General features: G+C 37.5%; 1 protein-coding gene across 1 annotated transcript in view; it reads left to right on the top strand.

The window, feature by feature from the left end:
* The window catches only part of ARHGAP15 (Rho GTPase activating protein 15), a 607959-nt gene that overhangs the window by 533802 nt on the left and 51129 nt on the right, over nucleotides 1-23028 (top strand). The window contains exon 13 of the mRNA XM_014852163.3: nucleotides 16274-16379. Within this exon, the coding sequence (XP_014707649.2) occupies nucleotides 16274-16379 (106 nt within the window). The remainder of the gene's footprint in view (nucleotides 1-16273; nucleotides 16380-23028) is intronic.

The raw sequence follows: 23028 nt of genomic DNA on the forward strand, positions 1-23028 counted from the left end.
CTAGAATATGGTTACATACACAGCACTGCAGTATCCTCAGTCTTTCTTCAGGTTGCAAATATATAGTCCTGTGGCATTTTAGGTCTTCTTTCTGTACTCTTCCTGCAAGTACCCTACACCCAATATTTTCACCTATGAGAAGAAAGTCTCAAACTCTGACTTTGCTTTCTTGATTCTAGAATATATTCACTAAATAAAAGATTAACTGCAATAGAAATACCTAGAGAAAAGTTCTAGAATATTATTTTCCTAGAAATAGTTTGATCTGTGAAAACAGTTTATTTTTCAGTGGCGTGGAACAACTGAAAGTTGTCATCTGTACCAATTTTTATTATTAAGATAATACTTACGCAAAATAGAAAGTTTGGAAAATGCATTTTGAACATGGAAGAAACTCATCCATACTCCTATTATTCAAAGATAACTTATCATGGTTAACAGTTTGGTATATTTTCTACCAGTCTCTTTAATTAGCTGCTTAGCAGAGCTATAATTATATGGTATCTAAGCAATTGTCCAAATTTACTTTAAATCATTTCTTTTAAGATTACAAGAATAATAAACATTTATTAAAGCTAACTTGAACAGAAAAGTAAAAAAGAAAATTAAAATCACTCCAAATTTCATCACCATCTTTTGTGGATATTTCCTTTTGACCTGTTTGCTTTGCATTTTTTTCCATAGCCTACTTAATTTGAAAACATATGTAACGTAGAAAAATTCATATATAATACCTATCATTGCTTGATTTTTTAGTCTTTATCACTTTAATTTTCCCTCAATTCAGTTTTTTCAGTACAATTATTACAGATATAAAGCATGTTTACCAAAGATTCTTAGCAATGTAATAAATATTCTGCTGTTCTCTGAAGCTTTGATTTTTAAGACGGGAAGAGAAAGTTTATTTAGCAACTCAAGAGTGCAATGTTCCAGTCACGGTGTTTGTTAGCAAACGCCAGAAGTGAATAGCACCAGTTATTGTTTTCAATGATCATCACATGTCAACAGAGCTTTCACCTGAACTGTGAGGAGTGGACCACAAGAAATTCATTTCCTGGTACAGAGAACAAAATGGAAGCCAGAGAGAAATAATCCACTGGGGTCTTCTGAGTTTGGGTTCCAAATAAGTAAAGAAGATACTTAGTTTTGTTTATAATGTGTCTATTCCTAATTCTGATTCATCTCTTGGTAGGCTTACATAAGCCTTAAAGTAAACTTTTCAGGAAAGCAGTGCTATTATAGCTCTTTGCATAGATGAGAATCTTTCTTTTGTTTTAACATGGAAAAGATAATTTGTGTGCGTACAGTTTGAGGGCCACCATTTCTTTCCCCCTATACATAGCAGATACTGCTTTCTTTTACTTTAGAATTTAGTGAGATAAATCTTAGGAAAGCCTGGATGATTACTTATTTAGTCTTATTTTGTTCAAATATTTGTAGGATACTGCTTGATCTTTATCGTTCTAAAGTTTTGTCAGAATATATCAAAAGTGTATCTACTCATAATGTTTTCTTAGAACCTGTCATTTTTAATACTGAGATACATTTTTTCACTCACAGTCTTCTTTAATTTTGTCCTTGATTATTGTGTATTTTTCAAATGTTCTGGTTTCTTCCTCAAGTATACTTATAAATTGTAGACAATCTCTCAATTCTCCAACTTTCAACATCTTCTTCCTATTGATTTTTTGAAGAAGAAGAAGATTAGCCCTAAGCTAACATCCACCACCTATCCTCCTCTTTTTGCTAAGGAAGATGGGCCCTGAGCTAACATCTGTGCCTATCTTCCTCTGTTTTATACATGGGACACTTGCCACAACATGGCTTGATAAGTAGCGCATGGGTCCACACCCGGCATCTGGGCCACTGAAGTGGAGCATGCAAACTTAACTGCTATGCCACCTGGCGGTCCCATTCTTCCTATCATTTTTTTGTTTCCACATTCTGGGGAAGCTTCTCTAGTTTGTCATCCATATGACTAAACTATTTTTTCTGCAATGATAATTTGGCCTTTAATGCAAAATTTAATTTTGTTTTGCATTTTTAGTTTTCACACTTTCTTCACCATCTATCTCCATATCATCTTATACTGGTATCTTTTCATTTTATCCTGTTCTCTCCTGATGCCTTGCTGATCCTTTTCATTAGACTCCTTCGCGTCTCAAATTCTATTAAGGATGCTAAATGGTTTCCTAATTGTCTCATGGTCATTGTGAGAGTTTTGCACTTCTGAGCGTTGTTCTCTTATTGCAAATGAGTTTTTTCATAGGTCATGCATTGTTGTAAATTTTGTTATGCTTACTCTTCTCAAAAGATGGAAATGTATCCAACCTTCTAGGCATACTGCTTTTTACCCTCTGCTTCAGTTCTAGTCTAATCCTTTTCTTGGAGCTACATCCAGGTGAGAAATTGGTAATCACAGTTCTTATATTAATTCTTATCGAAGAGATAAGAATTATTGTCTTATGGCCCTACTATCCTGAGATCGAATTTTCTCTCACCATATTCCTTAACTCACTGGAACTCTAAAAGATAAAATACGTAAAACGTTAGAATTTTAAAAATGTATTCTTAATAGAATTTTGCCAGTCCCCATCCCTCCTATGTTTTATATAAGGGACTATAATTCCTAGGGTGATATGTGCCATTATCAGGGCACCCCTTCTGCCTTCCACTTTTAATCTCTTCAGTTATTTTATGAAAATTGCTCTCCCTAAATTATTGCAGGTATAACAGAAGTCTTCATCTATAGTTAGAAGGGGAAAGGACTGGTAAAAAAGGAAAGAAGGAAAGCATTCATACTACTTAACAGAATTAGCCGTGTAGGAAAGAGGCTGCTGCCCAGTCTTTAGGGTTGGCATAGACCTTGAGTCTTTGATTCTGAAGTCAGGCAGTTGAAGAAAGATAAGGATGTTTCTATTTGCTTTCAGAAAGGCAGGTTCTCTGGTTCAATAGTTCGATAGCACAGGTGGCCCCACGACTGGCATTTTCCAATTAAGTTCAAGCTGTCTTGAAGGAAATTACTCTTAACTTTTTGTCACCATGTTAACTGTCAGTTCCTGTTTATTTTAAGAATTCTAGTCTATTTTCTTTGTCTTCAAGTATATTTAGTGACAAGTTCCAAGAGGTGGTTAGGTGTTGCCAACCAGATGCCATTTTAAACCAAAAGTCTAGATTTGCATCACCTTTTTTTAGAGGACATCACAGTGAAAGTTTGCATTCAAATTCTCCCTGGAGTGTGACCTTTGCCTTTGACGTCTTCTTTACATTTGTGTCTTTACCTAGAAATGGTAACAGGCCTGAAAGGAGGATATTTATTTTTAGTCTTGCAATTTTCAAGGTCCTTTGAGCTTCTAAGAAGATGCTTAGAATTGCAAAATGTAAATCAATCATTTATCATAACGATAGATTTCAAAATATTATATTTCCATTTGAGGGATTTTTTTTTCATTATCTAAACCACACCTTGGTTCTTTATGAAAATAATTTTGGACTTTACACGGCAAAAAAAGAAGTTTCTATTGGCTTGAATTGCTGGTAAGGAGGTGTGCAAATGGCCTCAAGTTATACATTTGCAGAGGAAATATCATCCAGATGCTAAGTCAGCCTTTTCTTGGCAGACAACTAAGAATCACACCAGAACTAAGTCTAAAATCTTTAACAAAAGAATTCCACAATCTCTTACCTTTGGAACGGACATTAATTAAAAGAAACAGTCATATCCCCTGTGATCAGAGTTTAACCACCATTAATAAGAGTTCACCACACAATTAACACTTTGAACTGATTAGCAAATCGAAATCATAGCAAGAAATTTTGAGGTTGAAATAAGGAATGGACTTTACCCAACTCACTGTCCCTTATCTTTTAAAAGAAAAAAAATTAAGCACTCCAGTCGTAACAAACTGGGCAGATTTTGTTTTCAGTGAGGTGTTTGCTGTTACATATTGCACATAATGTATGGCACTGTTAGGAGGAAAAAATTGGAGTCAAAGTGGCTGGAAAGTTAGGTCTGCTCTGTAGCACTGTGAGATTGTTGACATCTGCCGAGGTTGGAGCGCTCAGTAAGCAGGAAATGGGGTGTCACTCTGAGTGGTAGTTTACCATTATCCTGGCATCCTAATGAAGTGTCTGCAGTGCACAGAGCTTCTGGATGGCATCTTAACGCACGGCTAAGCAAAAGCACTTCTCTCCCTGTCACTGTCATCCATCTGCCTGCACCCTACTGTAGCCAATGGGATGGAACCATGCTACAATGTGCTATAAGCCATTTAGAGTTGCACATTGCATAATCAGTCCCATCAAATATGTAAAAAATGGCTATTATTGGTTATTTTCCTCAAACTCTGGCACCTGGAGTTTGATACATTAGAGTTAAACTTTTCCAAGTGCTGTTTATGCTATTAATTCCACTTTCCTCTCCACTATCTAAATGGGAAGGAGTTGCATCCTCATTGTCTTAAGTCCTGTTAATGTATTGAAAGAGTTGTATGAATATTCATTAAAAACTTCACTATACATCACACTTCATGAATTTATCAATGTGCAATATAATGGAATGGTCATTTTCTTTGAGACAATTTTTAAGAAAAAGACAAAGAATAAATCAACTCAAATCATAGATTGGTTGTTGTCATCTCAGAGCAGATTATTTAGTTTGCAGTGGTAGTTTGAGGTCTTTCAATAGATTTCTTTAAAGACACAGTGCATTTCACCAAATACATCTGCCTTTTAAGCCAGTATTGTCAATGCCCGATGATTAAATTTGATGCTTTAACATTACCTCCCATGAAATTCAAATGCAGTAGAGAGGGGGATATCTGTTATTAAGTGGCATAAGTAGAGCAAGGTATGTGTGTGTGATCCTCCCGAAACTTCTAGATAAACCATGTATGATCCTCCAGACATGACTGTAAGGCAGCTGGGCTCTCATGGCAAGAAGTGAAGTGGTAAAATGCCCACAAAGTTGAGAAGGAGCTTTCTGTAATGGGCACGGGCAACAGGAATCCGCTAAATTGGGGAGTTGGGCGGGGTTAGATAAACAAGAGGGCACAACGTAATTTGGTTGCATCAGGAATTTTTTCGCAGACGTTAAAACTACGGTAAACATAACAGCGGGGCGGCTTGCTCTGCAGCACAGTGGGAAGCTTAATGCGTCTGCCGGCGCTGTGCCTGGCTCGAACCACTGCTAAAAGTCTCCGACTTTCATTAGCACTCAAAAATTCACCCAGTTCCCCCAAAAACGAGGAAAGTCCAAGCAGCAGAACCCCTCACTAATTATTGTAAATGCTCCCAGGTCATAATATTTGGGGGCAATAATGGCAGGATGATGTTTAACTAGAACAAAAGAGTCATTCTGAAATAAAAAAGAATAAAAGGGCTTGTTTGTTTGTTTGTTTGTTTCAAATCAGCGTAGCCTTTCATTCGATTGGTGAGGCAGTGTTGGAATATTAGATCACCTCTTTACAATGAAATTTTAGACGACCCAACCAATGTGTGTGCAACTTCTTTTGAGCAGTAAAAGTACAAGTTAATTTCACGAGTGACCTCCTCCAACACCAGCCCCGCCCTCACATTTATACAAGCATGTCTCTCGCAAGTCTCTGAAACAGAAACTGTTTCCTTTGGAGAAAATGTGTAATAATACAAAAATTAATATGGAACTGAATGTAACAAGGGAGGCAAACTAATGCACATGACTAGAATACTGCATGTCCAGTGAAAGTTTTTATCACCCCCTCCCCTCAAATAATGGAGCTATGTGAGAAAGATGCTGGCTTCTTCAAAGGGAGAGTGGTTTGTTATTGATACCCATAAACATTTAAAATGGTAATTTTTTTTTAATAGAATGATAGGTGTTTATTTTTGATAAATGCAGGCTTGAGAATCTGGTTTCTTCATTCATATCCCCCCAGCTGCTGTCAGCACTACAGCACATCAGCTTTCCTTCATGTGCGAATATTTCTCCAGAACTCATTTGCAAAAGAGTCGAAGCAATTTTAAACACCACATCCAAACCTCTTTTAAACACACAAAGAAATGGGAAAACACATCAGAACTAGACCATTGAGAAAAGCCTCCTTTCAAATTTACTGTTTGCCTCACATGCTAGTATAAAATACCCCACAAAGTCCCGTTTGTGATCCATTTGAAACAATCTTGATTTGCTTAAATTGTCACATTCTTCTTGCACATTTCTTCCTTGATGCAAAAATGGCAAAGAATTCTCCTCCGTCTTCATTATAAAAGTGCAGAAATTCTGGCTTGTTTATTCCTAATGGAACACTTGAGAAAGAAGAAAATATATAAATATCTCCTTCAGAAGATTAGTTGTCTCAATCTTTTTAAAAGAGAGTATTTGTTCATTTCTTCCCCATGGTAAACAACTTGAGCTTTTCATTGTAATCTTCCATTGTCAAAGTAATTTCACTTTACTGACTTTGTTCCATGCTTCAAAACATCGTACCTTTTAGTATCCTTATTCCTTCTATACTATATATTAACGTATGTCACTAGGACAAAGATAGTTAGGGATAGAACCTTACCATCTTTTTAAACAAATTTGTTGGAGGAGCCCTCTACTCCATTGTAACTTACTAAAACAGAATCTAAAAAAAATCACAATCTAACAAAATAAAATTGTATTTTACTCCTTATGAGAACACATTTCCAAGCTAAGGATTTCAGGCAAGAAATGGCATAAGTGTTTTGAGTATTTCAGATCAAGCATCAGAAATTTTGTCTGATCTACTGGTAAATATTCTATTGACAAGGTCAAGAACGAAGAAAAGTCTGGCCACCAAGACAGAAGAAAGAATAAGCATTTAAAAAGAAAAAAAGAAAAGTAGACAGTTTATCAACTTCAATTTCTAAAGTACTGTGTAGTCCTTTACAGAATGTGGAGGAAACTCCCCGAACTATAATGAAAGTGCGTCCATATGTTCACCTACCATATATGTGTTTCCTCAAAAATTATATTAAGGATGTTAATGAAAAAAAGGGCTAATATTTTCAAGAAACTATAAAGAAAGAGAGAGAGGGAAAGGAAAGCAAGCTGTGGCAAAAAAAACCTGGGCTCAGCAGCTTTCTGGGGGAAATGGTGAAATGTGACTATGTGATTTATAATGAGAAAAGGTATCTACAACATACAATTTTCTACCTAGCTGCAAATAATAATTCATAGTGATGTCCCTTCCAGATAAAAGACCTTTGCTATGTAGGACCCATGTGGTAAAATGATCATGATAAATGTCAGACCAGTGCAGGTAACGGCTTTACAAACCATTAAGATTAGCTGGCTCCTTTTTCCGATGATAACAGTAACCATGCTGTGACTCTATGTGGTAATAATATCTCAGTTCTGATAAATGCCAAAGCCAGGCAGAGGTGTTTATCATTCCCAGTTCAGAAATGCTGACTCAAGTTACCACATGTTGCCTGTTTTTCTTCTTTCACAATAGTCTCACAATTAAAAAAAAAGAAGCTGAATCATAAAATTATTTTATTCCCCATTCCTTAAAGGATTTTGATGCTTGTGCTATTAACTCGTCGTTGCTTCCAGTGTCACTGTGTGGCCATGTCAAATGAACTGACCAGAAAAACAGTCCACTATACTAACCATTTTTTCTTCTTCAGAGATCTTTTGTTCAAAATGAATAGTTATGGACAAAGTTTAATATGCTTCCTTTAAAAAGTATTTTTAACCCAAAAGACAGGGAAACATATTTCTTAGTTCACGTTTTTCCTAATTGTGTGACTGATCTTAGCTGTTTTCGAGTGAGATTATTTAAATCCCCTATAAATTTAATTTGTCTGCAATGGAAAGAGGCAGACACTTATATTAAAAACTTCAAATCTAGAAAGTATTTGTAGTATTTCCACCCTTGTGAAAATGTTCAAAAACAATGCTTAATATAGATAGCTACTTGAGTCTTTAAAATGAATTGCTGGTTTATGATTAGAAAGATGTCCAATGACTCAAAATGGTAAGACTTGTTTAAAAAAAAGAAAAGCTTGTAAAACCAGATATGTATGAATAAATACAGTTTAAAGAAAATTCTCACAGGAGAACTGAATTTCAAAGAAATAAACTAGTGAGCTTTATTTTCCTAGCAGACTATGGCCTGAGGATGAATTAGTATCATTGATAAGTTTCGGAAATTACTTGGCCACCATGACACCTCCAAAATTACTTTGAAAACAAGAAATTCTAGGGAGGGCAATACCATCGTGCTTTCCTGTGAAGATGACTGCTGGGGTGTCAGTCATCGTCTTACCCTTCAGTTCAGGCAAAGAGAGGCGTTGCTGCAAAATTGAGGAAGTTTGGTTTAAGAGACAGTTTCAGGTTGGTGAATTTTAGGAAATGTTGTCGTCCTAAAATTGGTTGCCCCAAAGCAATACCCTTTATTAAAAGTTACTTAGAGACTAAAACCTGAATACTTTTTCCAAATGTGCCCTCAATGTGAGCTCAGTGCACCGGAAGACCCTAGAATAACATAGATACATTTACATGAAAAAGAAAAGGTGATTTTATTACTTTCCTGAATGTATTTCCGGATGCATGAGGAAGTTAAGAATGATCATTTGAAGGCCTTCAGAAATTGATGAAGTGAAATTTTACATTCATTGATTTGATAGTAATTGCATTTCTCAATTATTTTTAATTTTTTTGATAGCGAGCTAACACCTGAGAAGTTTTGGAGTTTAGCAATCATCTTAGAGGATCTCCTCAGTCAGAAGGAAGATATAAATTTCATATAAGATACTTATATTTGATAGGTCTTAAATGTAAACATCTCTTATGACATGTTTTATATTTTTCTGCCCCTCTGACCTGTAAAATGACAGAAGATAGGAACCAACTTTGTATTTGCCACATAGGCCTATGTTGCAGGAGGCCATAATATATTTGTTTTTTTCAACCACGTGTATATATGTATATGTTTAATACTTCAAAACTTATTTAAGAAACAGATTGACTTATTTTTGTTTTAGCAATTTCTTAATTGTTTATTGCCAGAGAGTAGGAGTATAGGTGGAAAGAAATAGAGGTTGCACTTAACGAGATTAGGTTTGCTCCTAACATCATGCTCTGATGGCCTAGCTCCTCCTGGACAAGGATCAGAACTGGCCTCTGGAAATGATGCTAAACTGGCCAGTATGCTGAAGCTTTCCTCACAGGTTAAGGAATCCCTGGGCTTATGGCAATCAATTGGCCAGCGTATATTTGTTATTGACATTTATTAGCTATTGAGAGTTATTTCCATTTCTTTGTTTTTTGTTTTGGGGGGTTTTTTTGAGGAAGATTAGCTGTGAGCTAACATCCGCCACCAATCCTCCTCTTTTTGCTGAAGAAGATTGGCCCTGAGCTAACATCCATGCCCATCTTCCTCAACTTTATATGTGAGATACCTGCCACAGCATGGTTTGATAAGTGGTAGTAGGTCCACGCCCAAGATCTGAACCAGTGAACCCCAGGCCACCAAAGCAGAGCAGGTGAACTTAACCGCTGCTCCACCAGGCCAGCCCGAGTTATTTCCATTTTTAAAATTCTTCCTAAAGGGGCTTCTTTATTCAAAAATCAGACAAAACATTAACATCTCCTGGAAGGAGAAACTATGAATACAAGAGAAGTCTGCTGTGCCAATGAGATGATTCGGCCTAATTCTCTGGTAATCCTCACTAGAGAAAGAAAGAAGTCTTGCTCAGTCAAGCAGATTCAGTCCCTGCTGAATTTTTCATGCCCTGAAACTTACATTCCTCTGTTCTCAAGTTCAATGTTTTGACATAGATTATCAACACCTAAATTCAAACTTACCAGGTATCTGCAAGCATTGAGATTGTGCCTTCTTTTTAATTAAATAGAAAATTTGGCTTTTCTGGTTTGGAGGGGAGCAAGGAGGGCAGAATCTTGAAAAATTGCAAGTTGCCAACCACAAGTTAGCCTGAAGGCCATGGTTATGCCTTGTTTATGATACAATGGCACTTCTATTTATGATACACTATATCTACTTATGAATTATATCCAAATACTCTTTGGTAATGGACAGCATTCTGTGTGTTTACATAACTATCACATACTCTGGGCTATTCCTGTTTTTAGGAAAAGGTACTCAACAGTGAAATTTGTGAAACATATGAAACATATGATTTTGAAAATAATCTTGAGCTATGAACCATCGTGTCAGGACTGATAGAGAGGATGAGTCAAAGGAAAGATTTTAATGGGAAGGCAACTTACATTTAATGAGCACTTACTCTGTGTGCATTTATGTGCATTGAACATTTAATTCTGCAAACAATCCTAAGATATAGATATAGATATAGATATATAGATATATATATAGATATATGGAGTTTTTGTATTTTTAAGTAAGGAACTGGAAGTGTCAAGAGTTCAAGCAACTTGCCTCAAATTATGCAGTACAGGAAGAATGCTCACCTAGTCCTTTTAGACTCTTACCTGATATACCGCTTCTCTTACTTTATAACATGAGTTTCAAGTATATGTCTATTTGTGAGTCTTGAATTTTCCCCTGAGTGTTTCTCCCTAAAGTAAGTGTGTTCTTTAAGGAAATTTATCAAGCAATTGTTGCCATGCCTTGGTTGATTCCTTAATACCCAACTCAAGTTTTATAATTAAAAGGCATAACCTCGGGGCCAGCCAGGTGGCGCAGCATTTAAGTTCACACATTCTGCTTCAGCATCCCAGGGTTCACCGGTTCAGATCCCAGGCACAGACATGGCATGGCTTGGTAAGCCGTGCTGTGGTAGGCATCCCACATATAAAGTGGAGGAAGAAGGGCATGGATGTTAGCTCAGAGTCAGTCTTCCTCAGCAGAAAAGAGGAGGATTGGCAGCAGATGTTAGCTCAGTGCTAATCTTCCTCAGGGGAAAAAAAGGGCATAGCCTCAAAGATTTGTACCCAGTCATAAGGTGCATTGAAACAGACAAAATGTGCCCTGAAAATACCAATCCTTCCTGTAAGCCACAACGGTCTCTAAATCCTGAAATAGTCATGATACAAAAAGTGTAAAGTGATTAGAAACTAAACTGCTTTCTTCCAAATATAGCCCTGACATATAGGTGACTATCATTTTTTCATACAGGATCCACTATACATTCCAGAATAACTTTCAAAAGCAGAACAGCTGTGATGTTGCTGACCTCCTTAAAACAAAGGGGTACTGTAGTCCTTCAGGAACTACAGAGAAATAGAATGAATAGTACCCCCGATACACTGGTTACTGGGAGAATCTGGTCTTTTCTTCCTCTGAGGGAACCTATATAACAAAGCAGAATTAATTTTGAAATATGATTTAACATGTGGCTATAAATAAGTTAATAATAATAAATGCATGGATGATAAGGCTGGAAAAGTGTCCAGGGGTCATGAGGTCCAGGGTTCTGCACTGCACAGAGCTCTTGCCATCATTGTATAACTTATCTTATCTCTGCAAAGGCATTTTGTTGTAAATGTCCTTGTTTTAGTAGGAACATTTCATGCAGATAAATGCAAATGTAACTATCATAAACCATATTTTTAAATATGTGTCTCAAAACCATGAATCAGTGAAAACTATAAAGCCACATCCTTCTATAACGTGAAGAGCACATTTCACATCGTGTAGACGTTACTTCTCTAAGTAGCCTGGAGTTGCTTTTGAAGAAGCTCGTTTACAACAGAGTTCAGTTGTAACTGAGCAGAGTAGTCTGAGAATATGGGGCCAGGTGAGTGAAGAGTGAGTGTTAGTAAGAAAGAGTTTACTATTTTAATATGTACATGTACACTGTATATATTTTTACATATACATTTTTTTTCCCACTGTTGAGTGGCAAAAAGGAAGTGCTACAGAAAGGTTTGGTATGCAGTTGTGGGTCACAGCTTAAAGATTGGAGAAGGTGTTTGGATCTGAGTGGGGGACTAAAATGGAAGTATTAAAGAGCACAGAGTACATAGAAAAATGAATCATAAGGGAATGAGGGTAGGAACAAATGTGAGTGAAAAAGGAAAGAATTAGGGAGTTGATTATTACTGGAAAGAAGTTGCACAAGTCTCTTAGTATATGATTTACCTAAGAGGTTCTCTAATTCTCCGTGTAGAAAACGTTCTTTCTTCCCCCTTTAGTCATAACATAAAAAAGCCAGAGATATCTCAGTTTTCTCAAAACTCTCAGTACTTCACGATAGTGAGAAAACATATGCTGAAGGAGAAATATTAATAGAAAATGCTGTCTTTCAGATGCTCACTGAATCAATTGAAGACAGTTGACACTTCTTTAGTAAGCTGTGTATGAATCTTAGCTCATTAACCACTCCTGTATTATGTATGCTGATTCCAACTCCTAATATGACACATCAATAAACCAGATCTGAAAAGGTGTCATTTCGATTTTAATGTATCCAATTGTATTTTTAGATGTTCCTCCACTTAGAAGTGTTTGTGTTATTTCCTGAGTTTACAAGCTATGGAAGAGTGGGTGTGGTATTGATTTGAATGGGAAGCCACTGCTCCTATAACCTTTTTAAAGATTTTGTTCTTTATGTTGTAAGATGTTGTAAGAAAAATAAATTGCTCCTCCTTAATAATATTTCAGCCCTCTCTAAGCTATTGTCCAGTTCCCCCTCCAGTAGTTAAGGATAACTTAGCCACAAACATGTTTGTACCACTATTTAATTGTCCAATTCGTCAAGTGTGTGTGAAAGTAGAGTAAAAGAAGAAATATTTCCGTAAAACATTCTTCATGTAGGACGTTTCTTCTAAGCAGATATGGGAATTACTAATTACTTTTATAAGGATTCTTATATATAACCGACCTGCTCACTAATCAGATCATCAGTCTCTCTGCCTATCACAAAGTATGTAGGGTACTCTGAAATGTCTGGCTACCATAGCAATTGTATTGTCACCAACCAGCACCCACTCAGTTCAAGTTTCAGCAACTACATCTTGAATGCTCCCTGCAGCCAGATAGAATGCTTGCTGCTGAAAGTCAAAGGTGACCCAGACCCAGAGTGGACCTCAGAAAAGGGGAAGGGGGAAAAGAGGTGAACATTTATGGAGGACTTACTTTTTACTAGTCGTTGTGCTAGGTACATTACATACTATCTTGTTTAATCCATAAAACTAGCCTTTTAGAAATTATTCAAAGAAAGTAAGAAACTTACCTAAGACCACAGAACTAATAAAAAACTGTTACAGCATTCAAACCCAGGTCGGTCTATTCCAATCCAGGTTCATGTCTTTCATTTGTTCACTAATTCTTTCTTCATTCATTTAATCCACTATATGCCAGTATAAGAGTTGCCTAGATTTACAGGAAAATTCCCAGTTTAATGGAGGGAAATTGACCAGGTGGAGAGTTGTATAGATAAGATGTTCTAAGCACAATGGAATACAGAAGAGGGCGAACTGACTCTGTCTAGGGAAGTTCATGTTTCTTTTACCCAGTGGTTAAAAAGACTTGGTAAAGTTTTAATTCCTGCCCAAGCATCATGGCAGTGACCTTGCAAATTCAAATAATTCCAATTAAGCAATTTCCAACCTTTCTGAAACCCTCCCTAAAAGTGAGGTTTCCTGGACGTAACCATTTGGACCACTCTCTGCTTAATCATCTGTCAAGCTTAATTTATGGCTGCTACTTCAGTAGTTGTCAATATCAACTGATCCTTTTTTGGAGACTCAGCCGATAACCTGATCATACCATGGCCAGAGATTTCAGTGAAAATAGAAAGGTCTCTTCTCCTCCCCTCCCTCCTCTCACCTCCCCACTTCTTCCAATATCATCTTTATTACTTGAACCAAGTGGTTCACAAGATCCTCAGGTAAATTATACTACTAGCCTCATGCCAAATCATGCAGAATGTATCCACCTCATGAATATACAAATGTAGGTACATGTATATGCATATGTGTATGTCATTGGTATGTGATATTAGCTTCAGATGGCTGGATACAGGTATCCAAGTATCCCTGTTAGCTCTGTCCTGAGCATATTATTCCAATTCCACTCTCTTCTTTATTGACTTGTTTTACTTCTTTTTCTGAGTTATCCCACAGGCTCCAACTGGTCCTATGAAGCGTTATGCTTTCTTACCATCATTGAGCTACAAGGGGGCCTTCTACCCTTTTGGCAGAAAGATTAGATCTGCTGTCGGCTGTGGTGTTGCAACTGGCTTTTCTTTCTTTCCTCTCTCTCTCCCCTTTGTCTCTTTCATTTGCAGTTGTCCAATCCATATTACGTTGGAACTCTTCTAAGAATAACTGCAATTTTGAAAGCCCTGACTGTGGGAGGCATTATTTATAGGCCTTTGTGGTTTTAGGAGGAAGAAGAAAAGCTTCCAAGCAGAGTTCTACTAGGAAGACTGCCCCAACTCCACTTTGGCCAAATACCATCTTCTGCAGGATATTTTCCTATAATTCCTTACAAAAAGTTTCTTTTGCAACAGTGTATTAAAAAAAAAAAAAACCTGCCTGTTTCCGAAGTAACTCTTTCTTACCCCACCGTATAAAATTTATATACGTAATAAGAGGTGCTTATGAAGTGGACTTTTGGAAGTACATCATATGAGGAACTATGTTTGGCTTTAGTGTTAGAGACTCATCCTCAAAGTCTTCAGTACACAAGGACTTATTTTCTTATGTCAAAGATAATCAGAGACAGGTAGTACAGAACTGGTCTGACTGCTTCACAGTTTCAGGAAGGTTCTTCAACCTGTGTGTTCCATTCTGCACGGCCTTGGATCTCAAGGTCGTTTCATAGTAGAACCGTTCCATCTACATTCTGAGGAGCAGAAAAGTAAAAAGGCTAAAAAGTCAAATCAGCTCCCTGTAACACAGCCTCACCAGAAGTCCCACATAGCACTTTGATTTAAGTCTCATTGACCGAACTTGGTCACATTGTTACTCCAGCTGCCAAGGAAGCTGGGAAATGACCTCTTTTAGCTAGGTATATTGCCATCCCCTCAACAGTGGAATTGTATTCCTAAGGAAGAAGAGAATGGATATTGGGTAGATGTGTGCCTTACATATTCTTCTCTTATATATGGTCTTTTCCAGCAGGAGCCTCTTTAGAACCATCAGGAGCTCTGTGCTAGAACTTAGAAGTAAAGTATAGAAAGGAAAGGTACTTAATCAGTGTACATATGTGTTTAAGTTCAATAAATAAGTACAATTCTAGGCCCTGGTTAAAAATACATGCATTCTCAAGTAAGATGCATTCTCAAGTGTACTAAGTAACTCAAGTCTTACTGTGCCATCCATGCCCATAAAGGAAAAAAGAAACAAAATGAAGGGAAACAATCTATGTGGTATGTAGTTTTGAATAATTTCCTATTTTTTTAAATGTATGTGACTAGGTATTAAGCTTTCAATTTTTTTTTTTTTTGTAGTTTCTTATTTTACAGCAAAAGCAAAATGTGTTAGGGAGAAAGGATAGCATAGAAGTAATAAAAAAAATCCTTTACTCTTTCGCAAGATCAAGTAAACAATAGAATATTTGTAATTGAATTACACTGTGTGTCCTTGTGTATTCATTTCCCATTGCTGTTGTAACAAATTACCACAAACTCAGTGGCTTCAAACGACATGAATTTATTATCTTATGTTCCTGGAGATCAGAAGTCTGAAATCAGTTTCACCGGGCAAAGATCAAGGTGTTGGTAGGCCTGTGCTCCTTCAAGAGGCTCTATGTCTTTGCTTTTCCAGTTTTTAGAGGCTGTGTTTATTCCTTGGCCCAGGGACCTTCATCACGTAGCCATTTCTCCTTCTGCTTTCTTTGTCACATCACCTTCTCTCCCTGACTCTGATCTTCCTGCTTCCCTCTTAACCACCTTTGTGATTACACTGGGCCCACACACATAATCCAGGAGAATCTCCCCATCTCAATCACACCTGCAAAGTCCATTTTGCCGTGGAAAGTAACATATTCACAGGTTCCAGAGTTTAGGATATGGACATCCTTGGAAGGCCATTATTCATCCTACCACAACTTGTAAAATAGTAAAACATTTATGCAAACTAATTTCATACCTGATCTGAACAGGAAGATCATGTGGAAGCCATACTGTTGCTGCTTTCATCTTACTGTGATCTAATTCAGAGTCAAAATGCAGAGACTCCATGGTAACGAGGCTAAGTGCGCCTATTCCCTTTGGCTGCTGATTAGGACTTTAAGTTGCTGAGTCTTAGCCCAAAATTCTCCTAAGAAAATTCCCTCATGTACCTATGAAATCTCATACTTTTCTAACCTTTTTAATTTCTTTTCTTTTTCAGAAAAGCAAGACTACAACACAAGAATTGAAACTATAAAGTCTCTTGTACAAAAACTCCCTCCACCAAATCGTGACACCATGAAAGCCCTCTTTGGACACCTAACTAAGTAAGTTGTAAGGGTTTCTGGTTGTGTTGTCGTATACTCGTTTCCTAAATGAGCAATATTTAACTTCAGATCTCTACGACAAAAGTTTCCACATGCATCTATCTCAGATTTTCCCCTCTAGCTAACCTAAGTCTTCCTGCAGAAGCTGCAGAATGTACTAGAGGTAGGAAAGAGAACCTAAGAAAGGAACTTATGAATGAGCTTATTTTTCCTGGCCTTTTCAACGAGTAGATGTTTGCTATTTGATTGTTAGAAGCATAGCCAGAGCCCTGGGATGGGTCATCTTTACTTTCTTATCTAGTATAATGGGAAGAGCAGGAAATGATTCAGATATGAGTGTAAAACCTAGCCTCTCCATGTACCAAGTGCTGTGACCTCAAATAAGATACTTAAACTCTCTGAAATCCAAATTCCTCATCTGTAAAACATTGATTCAGATTGATAAGGTGCCATGTGTGTAAACAGCTAAGAATAGAGTATTCTAGGCAGTAAAAAAGTAAGTTTAAAAACCCAGAGGACCAAAAGAGCTTGATGTATTTGAAAAGAGAAAGCAGGCCAGGATGGCTTGAGCTGAACAAACTAGGAGGGCAGTGGTGGGAGTTGAGGTCACGGACATTAGACCAGTGTCAGGTCACATAGGTTCTTGTGGGCCACAGTGAGAGATTTGGGTTCCATTCTAAATAAAATGAAGAACCACAGAGAGTGCTAAATTAAGGGAGTATAAGAGATCACTCTGGCTGCCTTGGGGAGAGTGAATTGCAAAAGTGAAACCAAGGAGACGTACTAGGAGGCAACAAGGCAAGAGGTAATGGTGGCTTGAGTGAGCCTTTAGGGAGATATTTTAATGGTGGGTCAGACTGGACTTGCTGTTGCTAGGGATGCAGTGGGGAAAGGAAAGGGGAAATTGAGTGTGCCTCCTAGGGTGTGGGCTTGGGCACATGGAGAAATGGTAGCGCCATGTAGAGAGATGGGTAAAAGTGAGGGAGAAGCAGGATGAACAGGAAGAGCAGACTGGGGAGCTCCATTTTGGACTTGCTAAGTTTGACATGACTGTTGCTCATTTGCCCTCTGTTAACATCTTCTTCAGATAAGGCAAAATACAGTACAAGTGATGAGGTTTTCGCTTTCTCCATATACGTCTAGTAATGTTGAAGCCTGATAGAGTTTCAAAGAGACTGGGCAGTTTGCTTTTGTGAGATTAAATCTTAATCACCTTAATCACCCATTCCTTGGTTTGAGTCCTTCCTACAGATTATTCAGCTAATCCACTGCATGATTTTTAATTGTAAATGTAATACACACAATTACACAAACAAAAACTTTAAACAACAGTGGTGCATATACGTTAAAAAGTGAAATTTGCTTAGCCAGCTGAGCAGAAGTAACTGGCCTTTTTGTATATATCCTTCCAGACCTGTTTCTAAGCACTTGCAAACATGTGGATGTATGGTTGTTTATCATGTTGAAGTATATCATACTGTACATATTGTTCTGCAACTGTTTTGCAACTCATGGACAGCCTTCTACTTCATTTAACAGACTCATCTGGTTCTTTCTAATGATGACATAGTATTCCATGGTAAGGATTAGTCCATAATTTGCTTAACCAGTCACTGCATTAGGTAACACATTTCAATCTAATTCATTATATTAGTTTCTTTCTTATTTTACTCCCAGAGGGGAATTTGTGTCAAAGTTCAGAACATCCCTTATTGTTAGAATGTCCCTTCTTGTCACCTCCACTGACTAGCTACAGTGGGAAACCCAGTGTGGTTTAGTGGAAAGATCTAGGGCTTTAAAGAAAGACAAAAGAGATCGAGAGTCAAATTCCTGTTCTATACTTTACTCCCTTTATGATCTCAGGCACATAAAATCAGATTAAATAATATCAACCATATCTTGTGGTTATGAGAATTAAATGAGATAATGCATATAAAATGCCTGGCACAAGGTAAGCATTCCTCAAATGCTAATTCTTTTCCCTTAGGATCCAGACACACCATGAAAGAGGTTTCAAGTTACAAGTAAATACTAGAGTGCTTATCTCAGTAACTTTAACTGGACAAAGTCATAAAATAAATAGAAAAGTATACATTTAATGCTATGCAATACCCAGTCATGGAGATCTTGAGAAATATCCATTACTCAGTCTCAATTATTCCTTTTTTTTTTTCCTGTGGGAAGAACAGCTATAAAATGAAGAAACTGAGAGTCAGCTAAATCGTCCTTTGAAAAAAATAAAACACACAGATGAGAATCCATTCAATTAAAAATCTTCAAAGGATGAGAATCCTCACCTTCCTGCATCAATCCCAGTATTAACAATTAATGCCTGATCAGGCTTCTTATATCTAAATTAATTTCTTAATTTTGTTAGAACTTTCATTCAGTTCACTAGAGATGGAAATAGATGTTTTTAACTAAGATTTAAGATCAGGTTATTATTTCACCTTCACAGTATTCACATTATAAGGTTTCTCATTATAGGTGGAGAGAAAAGTGTTATTTGCTAGCCACCAACTTTTCTTGAGTAGTGTGACCACATTCCACCCTGCACTGATTTATAAACTGGGTTTAATTATGCATAAGTGTGTGCACATGATTATATCTTGTTAAGCGTTTCTTGCTAAGTTTTTGATAAACAGCCAATCGTGGCATGTCATCAAAGCCTGAGAAGACTAAATAAGAAGATTGTTTAACGAGAATTTAAATATATTCATGTTTGAAAGAATCATTAGAATGTTTTCCTTAGTCTTGATGCATTTGGTAGTTCTTCAGAAAATCTACCGTCAACACTTGTGTGTAGTGTTTATTCCAAATTGTTGCAAATATATATATTTTGAAGTTTGTTTAGTGAGGGTCAGGGAACGTAATGAAGTGCCAGAAATTCCACTTGACCTACGTACTCTACAGCCAACAGAATAGAGCTCCATTTTTGCAGAGCTCTGAGTTAAACAAACATTCCCTTGAAAGCAGAGCAAATACTGACAAAGCTTAATACAGCATGGTTGCACTAGAAGGTGGATGCAAGTCCTGTCCACAAAAGCCAGAATTTTTAAAGGGTTATGATTATATTAAGTGTAAGATTATATAATGGCTACACAGTCTGAATAGTCTCAGAGATCAGAGTCCTTGTTCCTGATCAAACTCAGGGTCAAGTTCTCTACTTCTGCTGTGGTAGCTTGAGACCAGAAATTCAGAATAAGCTATCATCTCAAAATGCTAGCAACCAGAAACCCTGATTAATAGCCACTTTCACAAATTGACGTTACAGTGATAAGCTCTGGAAGGTCCTGTGGTACCTTCTCAATCATCATGTAAATGGCAAGTTCTAGGTCTATAAAAATACGTGTCAAATGCATTGTCCTATAGCCTGCTTTTTTGGAAAGGCAGGAAGGCAAAGTGAAGATGAAGTTAATGGGAAGGAGGACGTAAAAAATAAGGCTTACTTGCTGAAGGGTCATAACTGGAGTTGAGAGCCAGGCAAAGGAGTTACAGAAGACACAGAGAACCACGGAAAGTTTTTCTGTCAGACAGTTGTGTGATGTGCTCAGTGTTAATGAAAGAGTCATCTGACAAAAGAGTGCAGGGTGAACGAGATAGAACAGGAAAAGAACTCAGGAGGCCACGTGGGATTTGTAGTTAGATTGGAGTAATGAACATCAAATGGAAAGAAATGGTCCAAATCTTGAGACTTTTCAAAGGAGAAGTTCACACAATTTTTTATTTCTCTCATTTCTTTGTCTCCCATATCCAGTCAATCACGGAGATAAGTCTGAGGTTTTAATGCTGGGTAATCATGAAAATAATCCCTCAGACAGCAATTTAAAAAAAAAAAAGCAAAAGGAGGTATTGTTTAAAAAGTTACCCTTTTGGAGCTGACCCCGTGGCCCAGTGGTTAAGTTTGCCCCCTCTGCTTCAGCGGCCCAGAGTTTCACTGGTTTGAATTCTGGGTGCAGACTGGCAACACGCATCAAGCCACACTGAGGTGGCGTCCCACATAGCAGAACTAGAAGGGCGTATAACTAGAATACACAACTATGTACTGGGGGCCTTTGGAGAGAAGAAGAAAAAGAAAAAGAAAATAAAAGACTGGCAACAGATTTTAGCTCAGGGCCAATCTTAAAGGAAAAAAAAGGTACCCTTTTCTCTATATTGCAAATGCAGACAGGAGAAAGAGGAAGATAAGGTTATAGAAAACTAATGACATAGGATGAATCTGATTTTGGTGAATGTATTGAATCAAGTCTTCTGTAAGCTACTGGTTGGGATGTACCAACCAGCATGTGGGGAAAGCCATATCTCGAATTTATGTCAAGAACGAAAACTTTTCAAATCTTCATACCTTTTGAGCCAGTCATCTTAACTGCTAGGACCCTATCCTAAGTACTGTGGAGGGGTGGGGCAGTTTATGCAGATAAATAGTTTATGATAGTACTATTTGCACTGGTGGAAACTTTGAAACAACTTTGTGTTCAGTGATGGGGACGGTTATGTAGACATGGTACATAGTATCAGCCTATTGAAATGTAGTTCATAGCTAATTGTTTTGTAATTTAGAGAAATGCTTGTGTTAAATTAAAAAGTCATGGGTACAATATTTTATATACTCAAAGAGAGTATAACTATAAATATGTGGCAGAGTTGTGCATCAGGGGAAAACTAAAGATATTTGCTGAGATATTAACATTTCTTTCTCAGAGTTGTTGAACTATGAGAGGTTTTTTCCTTCATGTGTTTCTTTCCCTCTCCTAACAACGGTGTAGGAGACCTTGAGGGTAAGAGAACAGGTAAAGGGAACAGGCTTTGGAATTAGATGTGAATGTGGAACTTGGCTCTGCCAGTAACTGGAGGTGTAACTTTGAACAAGTCACTTAGCTCTAAGCCTCCATTTTCTCATCTGTAAAATGGAGATCATAATAAAACCTATTTCTCTGGTGAGGATTGAAGAATAATGCTTTTAAAGAATCTTCACAGTACCTAGCATACATTAGGTCCTAGATAAACACTATGTATCAACAATGTATTATTTTTGTAGTGAGAGAAATATAAAAGAATTTTTAATGAAATAAATATAGGAAGAACTGCAGAGGCTACGTTGCCAAATTTCCTGGCTTCCAGAAAATTCTTTATCTCACCACAGAATCTTTCTCCAAAACCCGAGTTTCTATACTGGCCTGACTCAGCCAGTTTCCCCTAGTCCCAGTGAGGCTGCTTTCTGGTTTGACAAACCACATGACACCTCCATGCTGTGCTCTGTCTCCGTGTCAACTCCCCAGCCTGGCTCTATTCTGTCACTGACTCACCATCAACCTGATCCGCATTTGTCCTGTGTTCTCAGATCCAACTGTTTTCACCTTCGAAGAGGCAGCATAATGATAAAATAATCTAGTCTGCCTTAATTTAAGGCAGGCATAAGGAGGTTGGAGATAGGCACAGGTCTTCCTTTGCTTCTTGTCTGGAACTTTCCAGTTATAGCAGTTTCCTGGGGATGGTTCTCTTGCCTTCTTGTCTAACTTATCGGAATGATTCTCACAGTAAGAATTTCCTGCCAGGCAGAACAGCACACTGGCTTTGTGGAAGCCTGGTAAGTGAAACATTCTGAAGCTGGTAGGGCCTTACCCTATGCCTCAAATTCCCACTGTAAACACTCCTAGAAATCCTATCAAGCACATATCCACCTAGAACTGGCCCTGACCTTTTGAAGTTCTGACATTCCTGTTGCCATTACTATTAGTAAGGTGTTCTAGCTATTGCTGAAGTCTTTTCCCACATTTTTATTTCCAGGATAAAAGTAATACGTGATAATTACAGAAAATTTAGAATATAAATACAAAATTATTTCCACCAAGCTAAATCAAACTCAGTAGCCAGATTTATTTTATGGTATGCATTTTGGAAGCCAGAACACTCTCAAATTTTTGAGGAGGTGGGAGACAGAAAAGAACAATTGCCATGTAAATACACATTGTTCGGAGGAAGTCAAAACGTCTTAGAAATGGATGGCTTTTAGGAGTGACTTACAAAATGATGTCACTCAGTGATTTTCAAAAACAGCCTTGAAAGAATATATTTGCTGCAGATTTTAGATGCAACTAAACATTCTTATGGGAGACTTGCACTTCATAAAATAGGTTGAAAGGAGAGCTAAAAATTTTCCCTTTTGCATTGACTAAGAAAATCGTCCAGCTGTTCATAGAATTCCAAGGTGAAAAAATGATATGGCTGAATAGACAAATCTCATGGAAGCATGCCAGTTGAATGCCTCCTTGAAAGGCGAAACATCTGAGCTGTGGCTACTTTGTGAGACTAAACTGATATTTAAAGCTTCTCTGTGGTCTTCATGGATGTTAAATAAAATATTCTACAAAAGCATGTCAGAAGCAAATGATGGTGACCTAGAAATATAAGGGTTGTATGAGGAAACAATGGTGAGCAAATAATTCGTCCACCCCATCTTCAAAATGGCACTGTGGGCATTTTGCGGGGAAAAAATGAGACATAACTAAAGAATGGACTTGAAAGCCTGTGAGCCCTTGCCCTTCTCTCTGGTGGTCAAGAGCCATGACTGGTGAAGCTCTCTGCCTTCCATCAGACCTCTGAATGCCCAGCTCTGGTGTGCATTGGAGCAGGCTGTGTTTTTCTGTGC

The sequence above is a fragment of the Equus asinus genome, chromosome 4 (assembly GCF_041296235.1).
Source record: "Equus asinus isolate D_3611 breed Donkey chromosome 4, EquAss-T2T_v2, whole genome shotgun sequence".
In the NCBI taxonomy this organism is placed as follows: domain Eukaryota; kingdom Metazoa; phylum Chordata; class Mammalia; order Perissodactyla; family Equidae; genus Equus; species Equus asinus.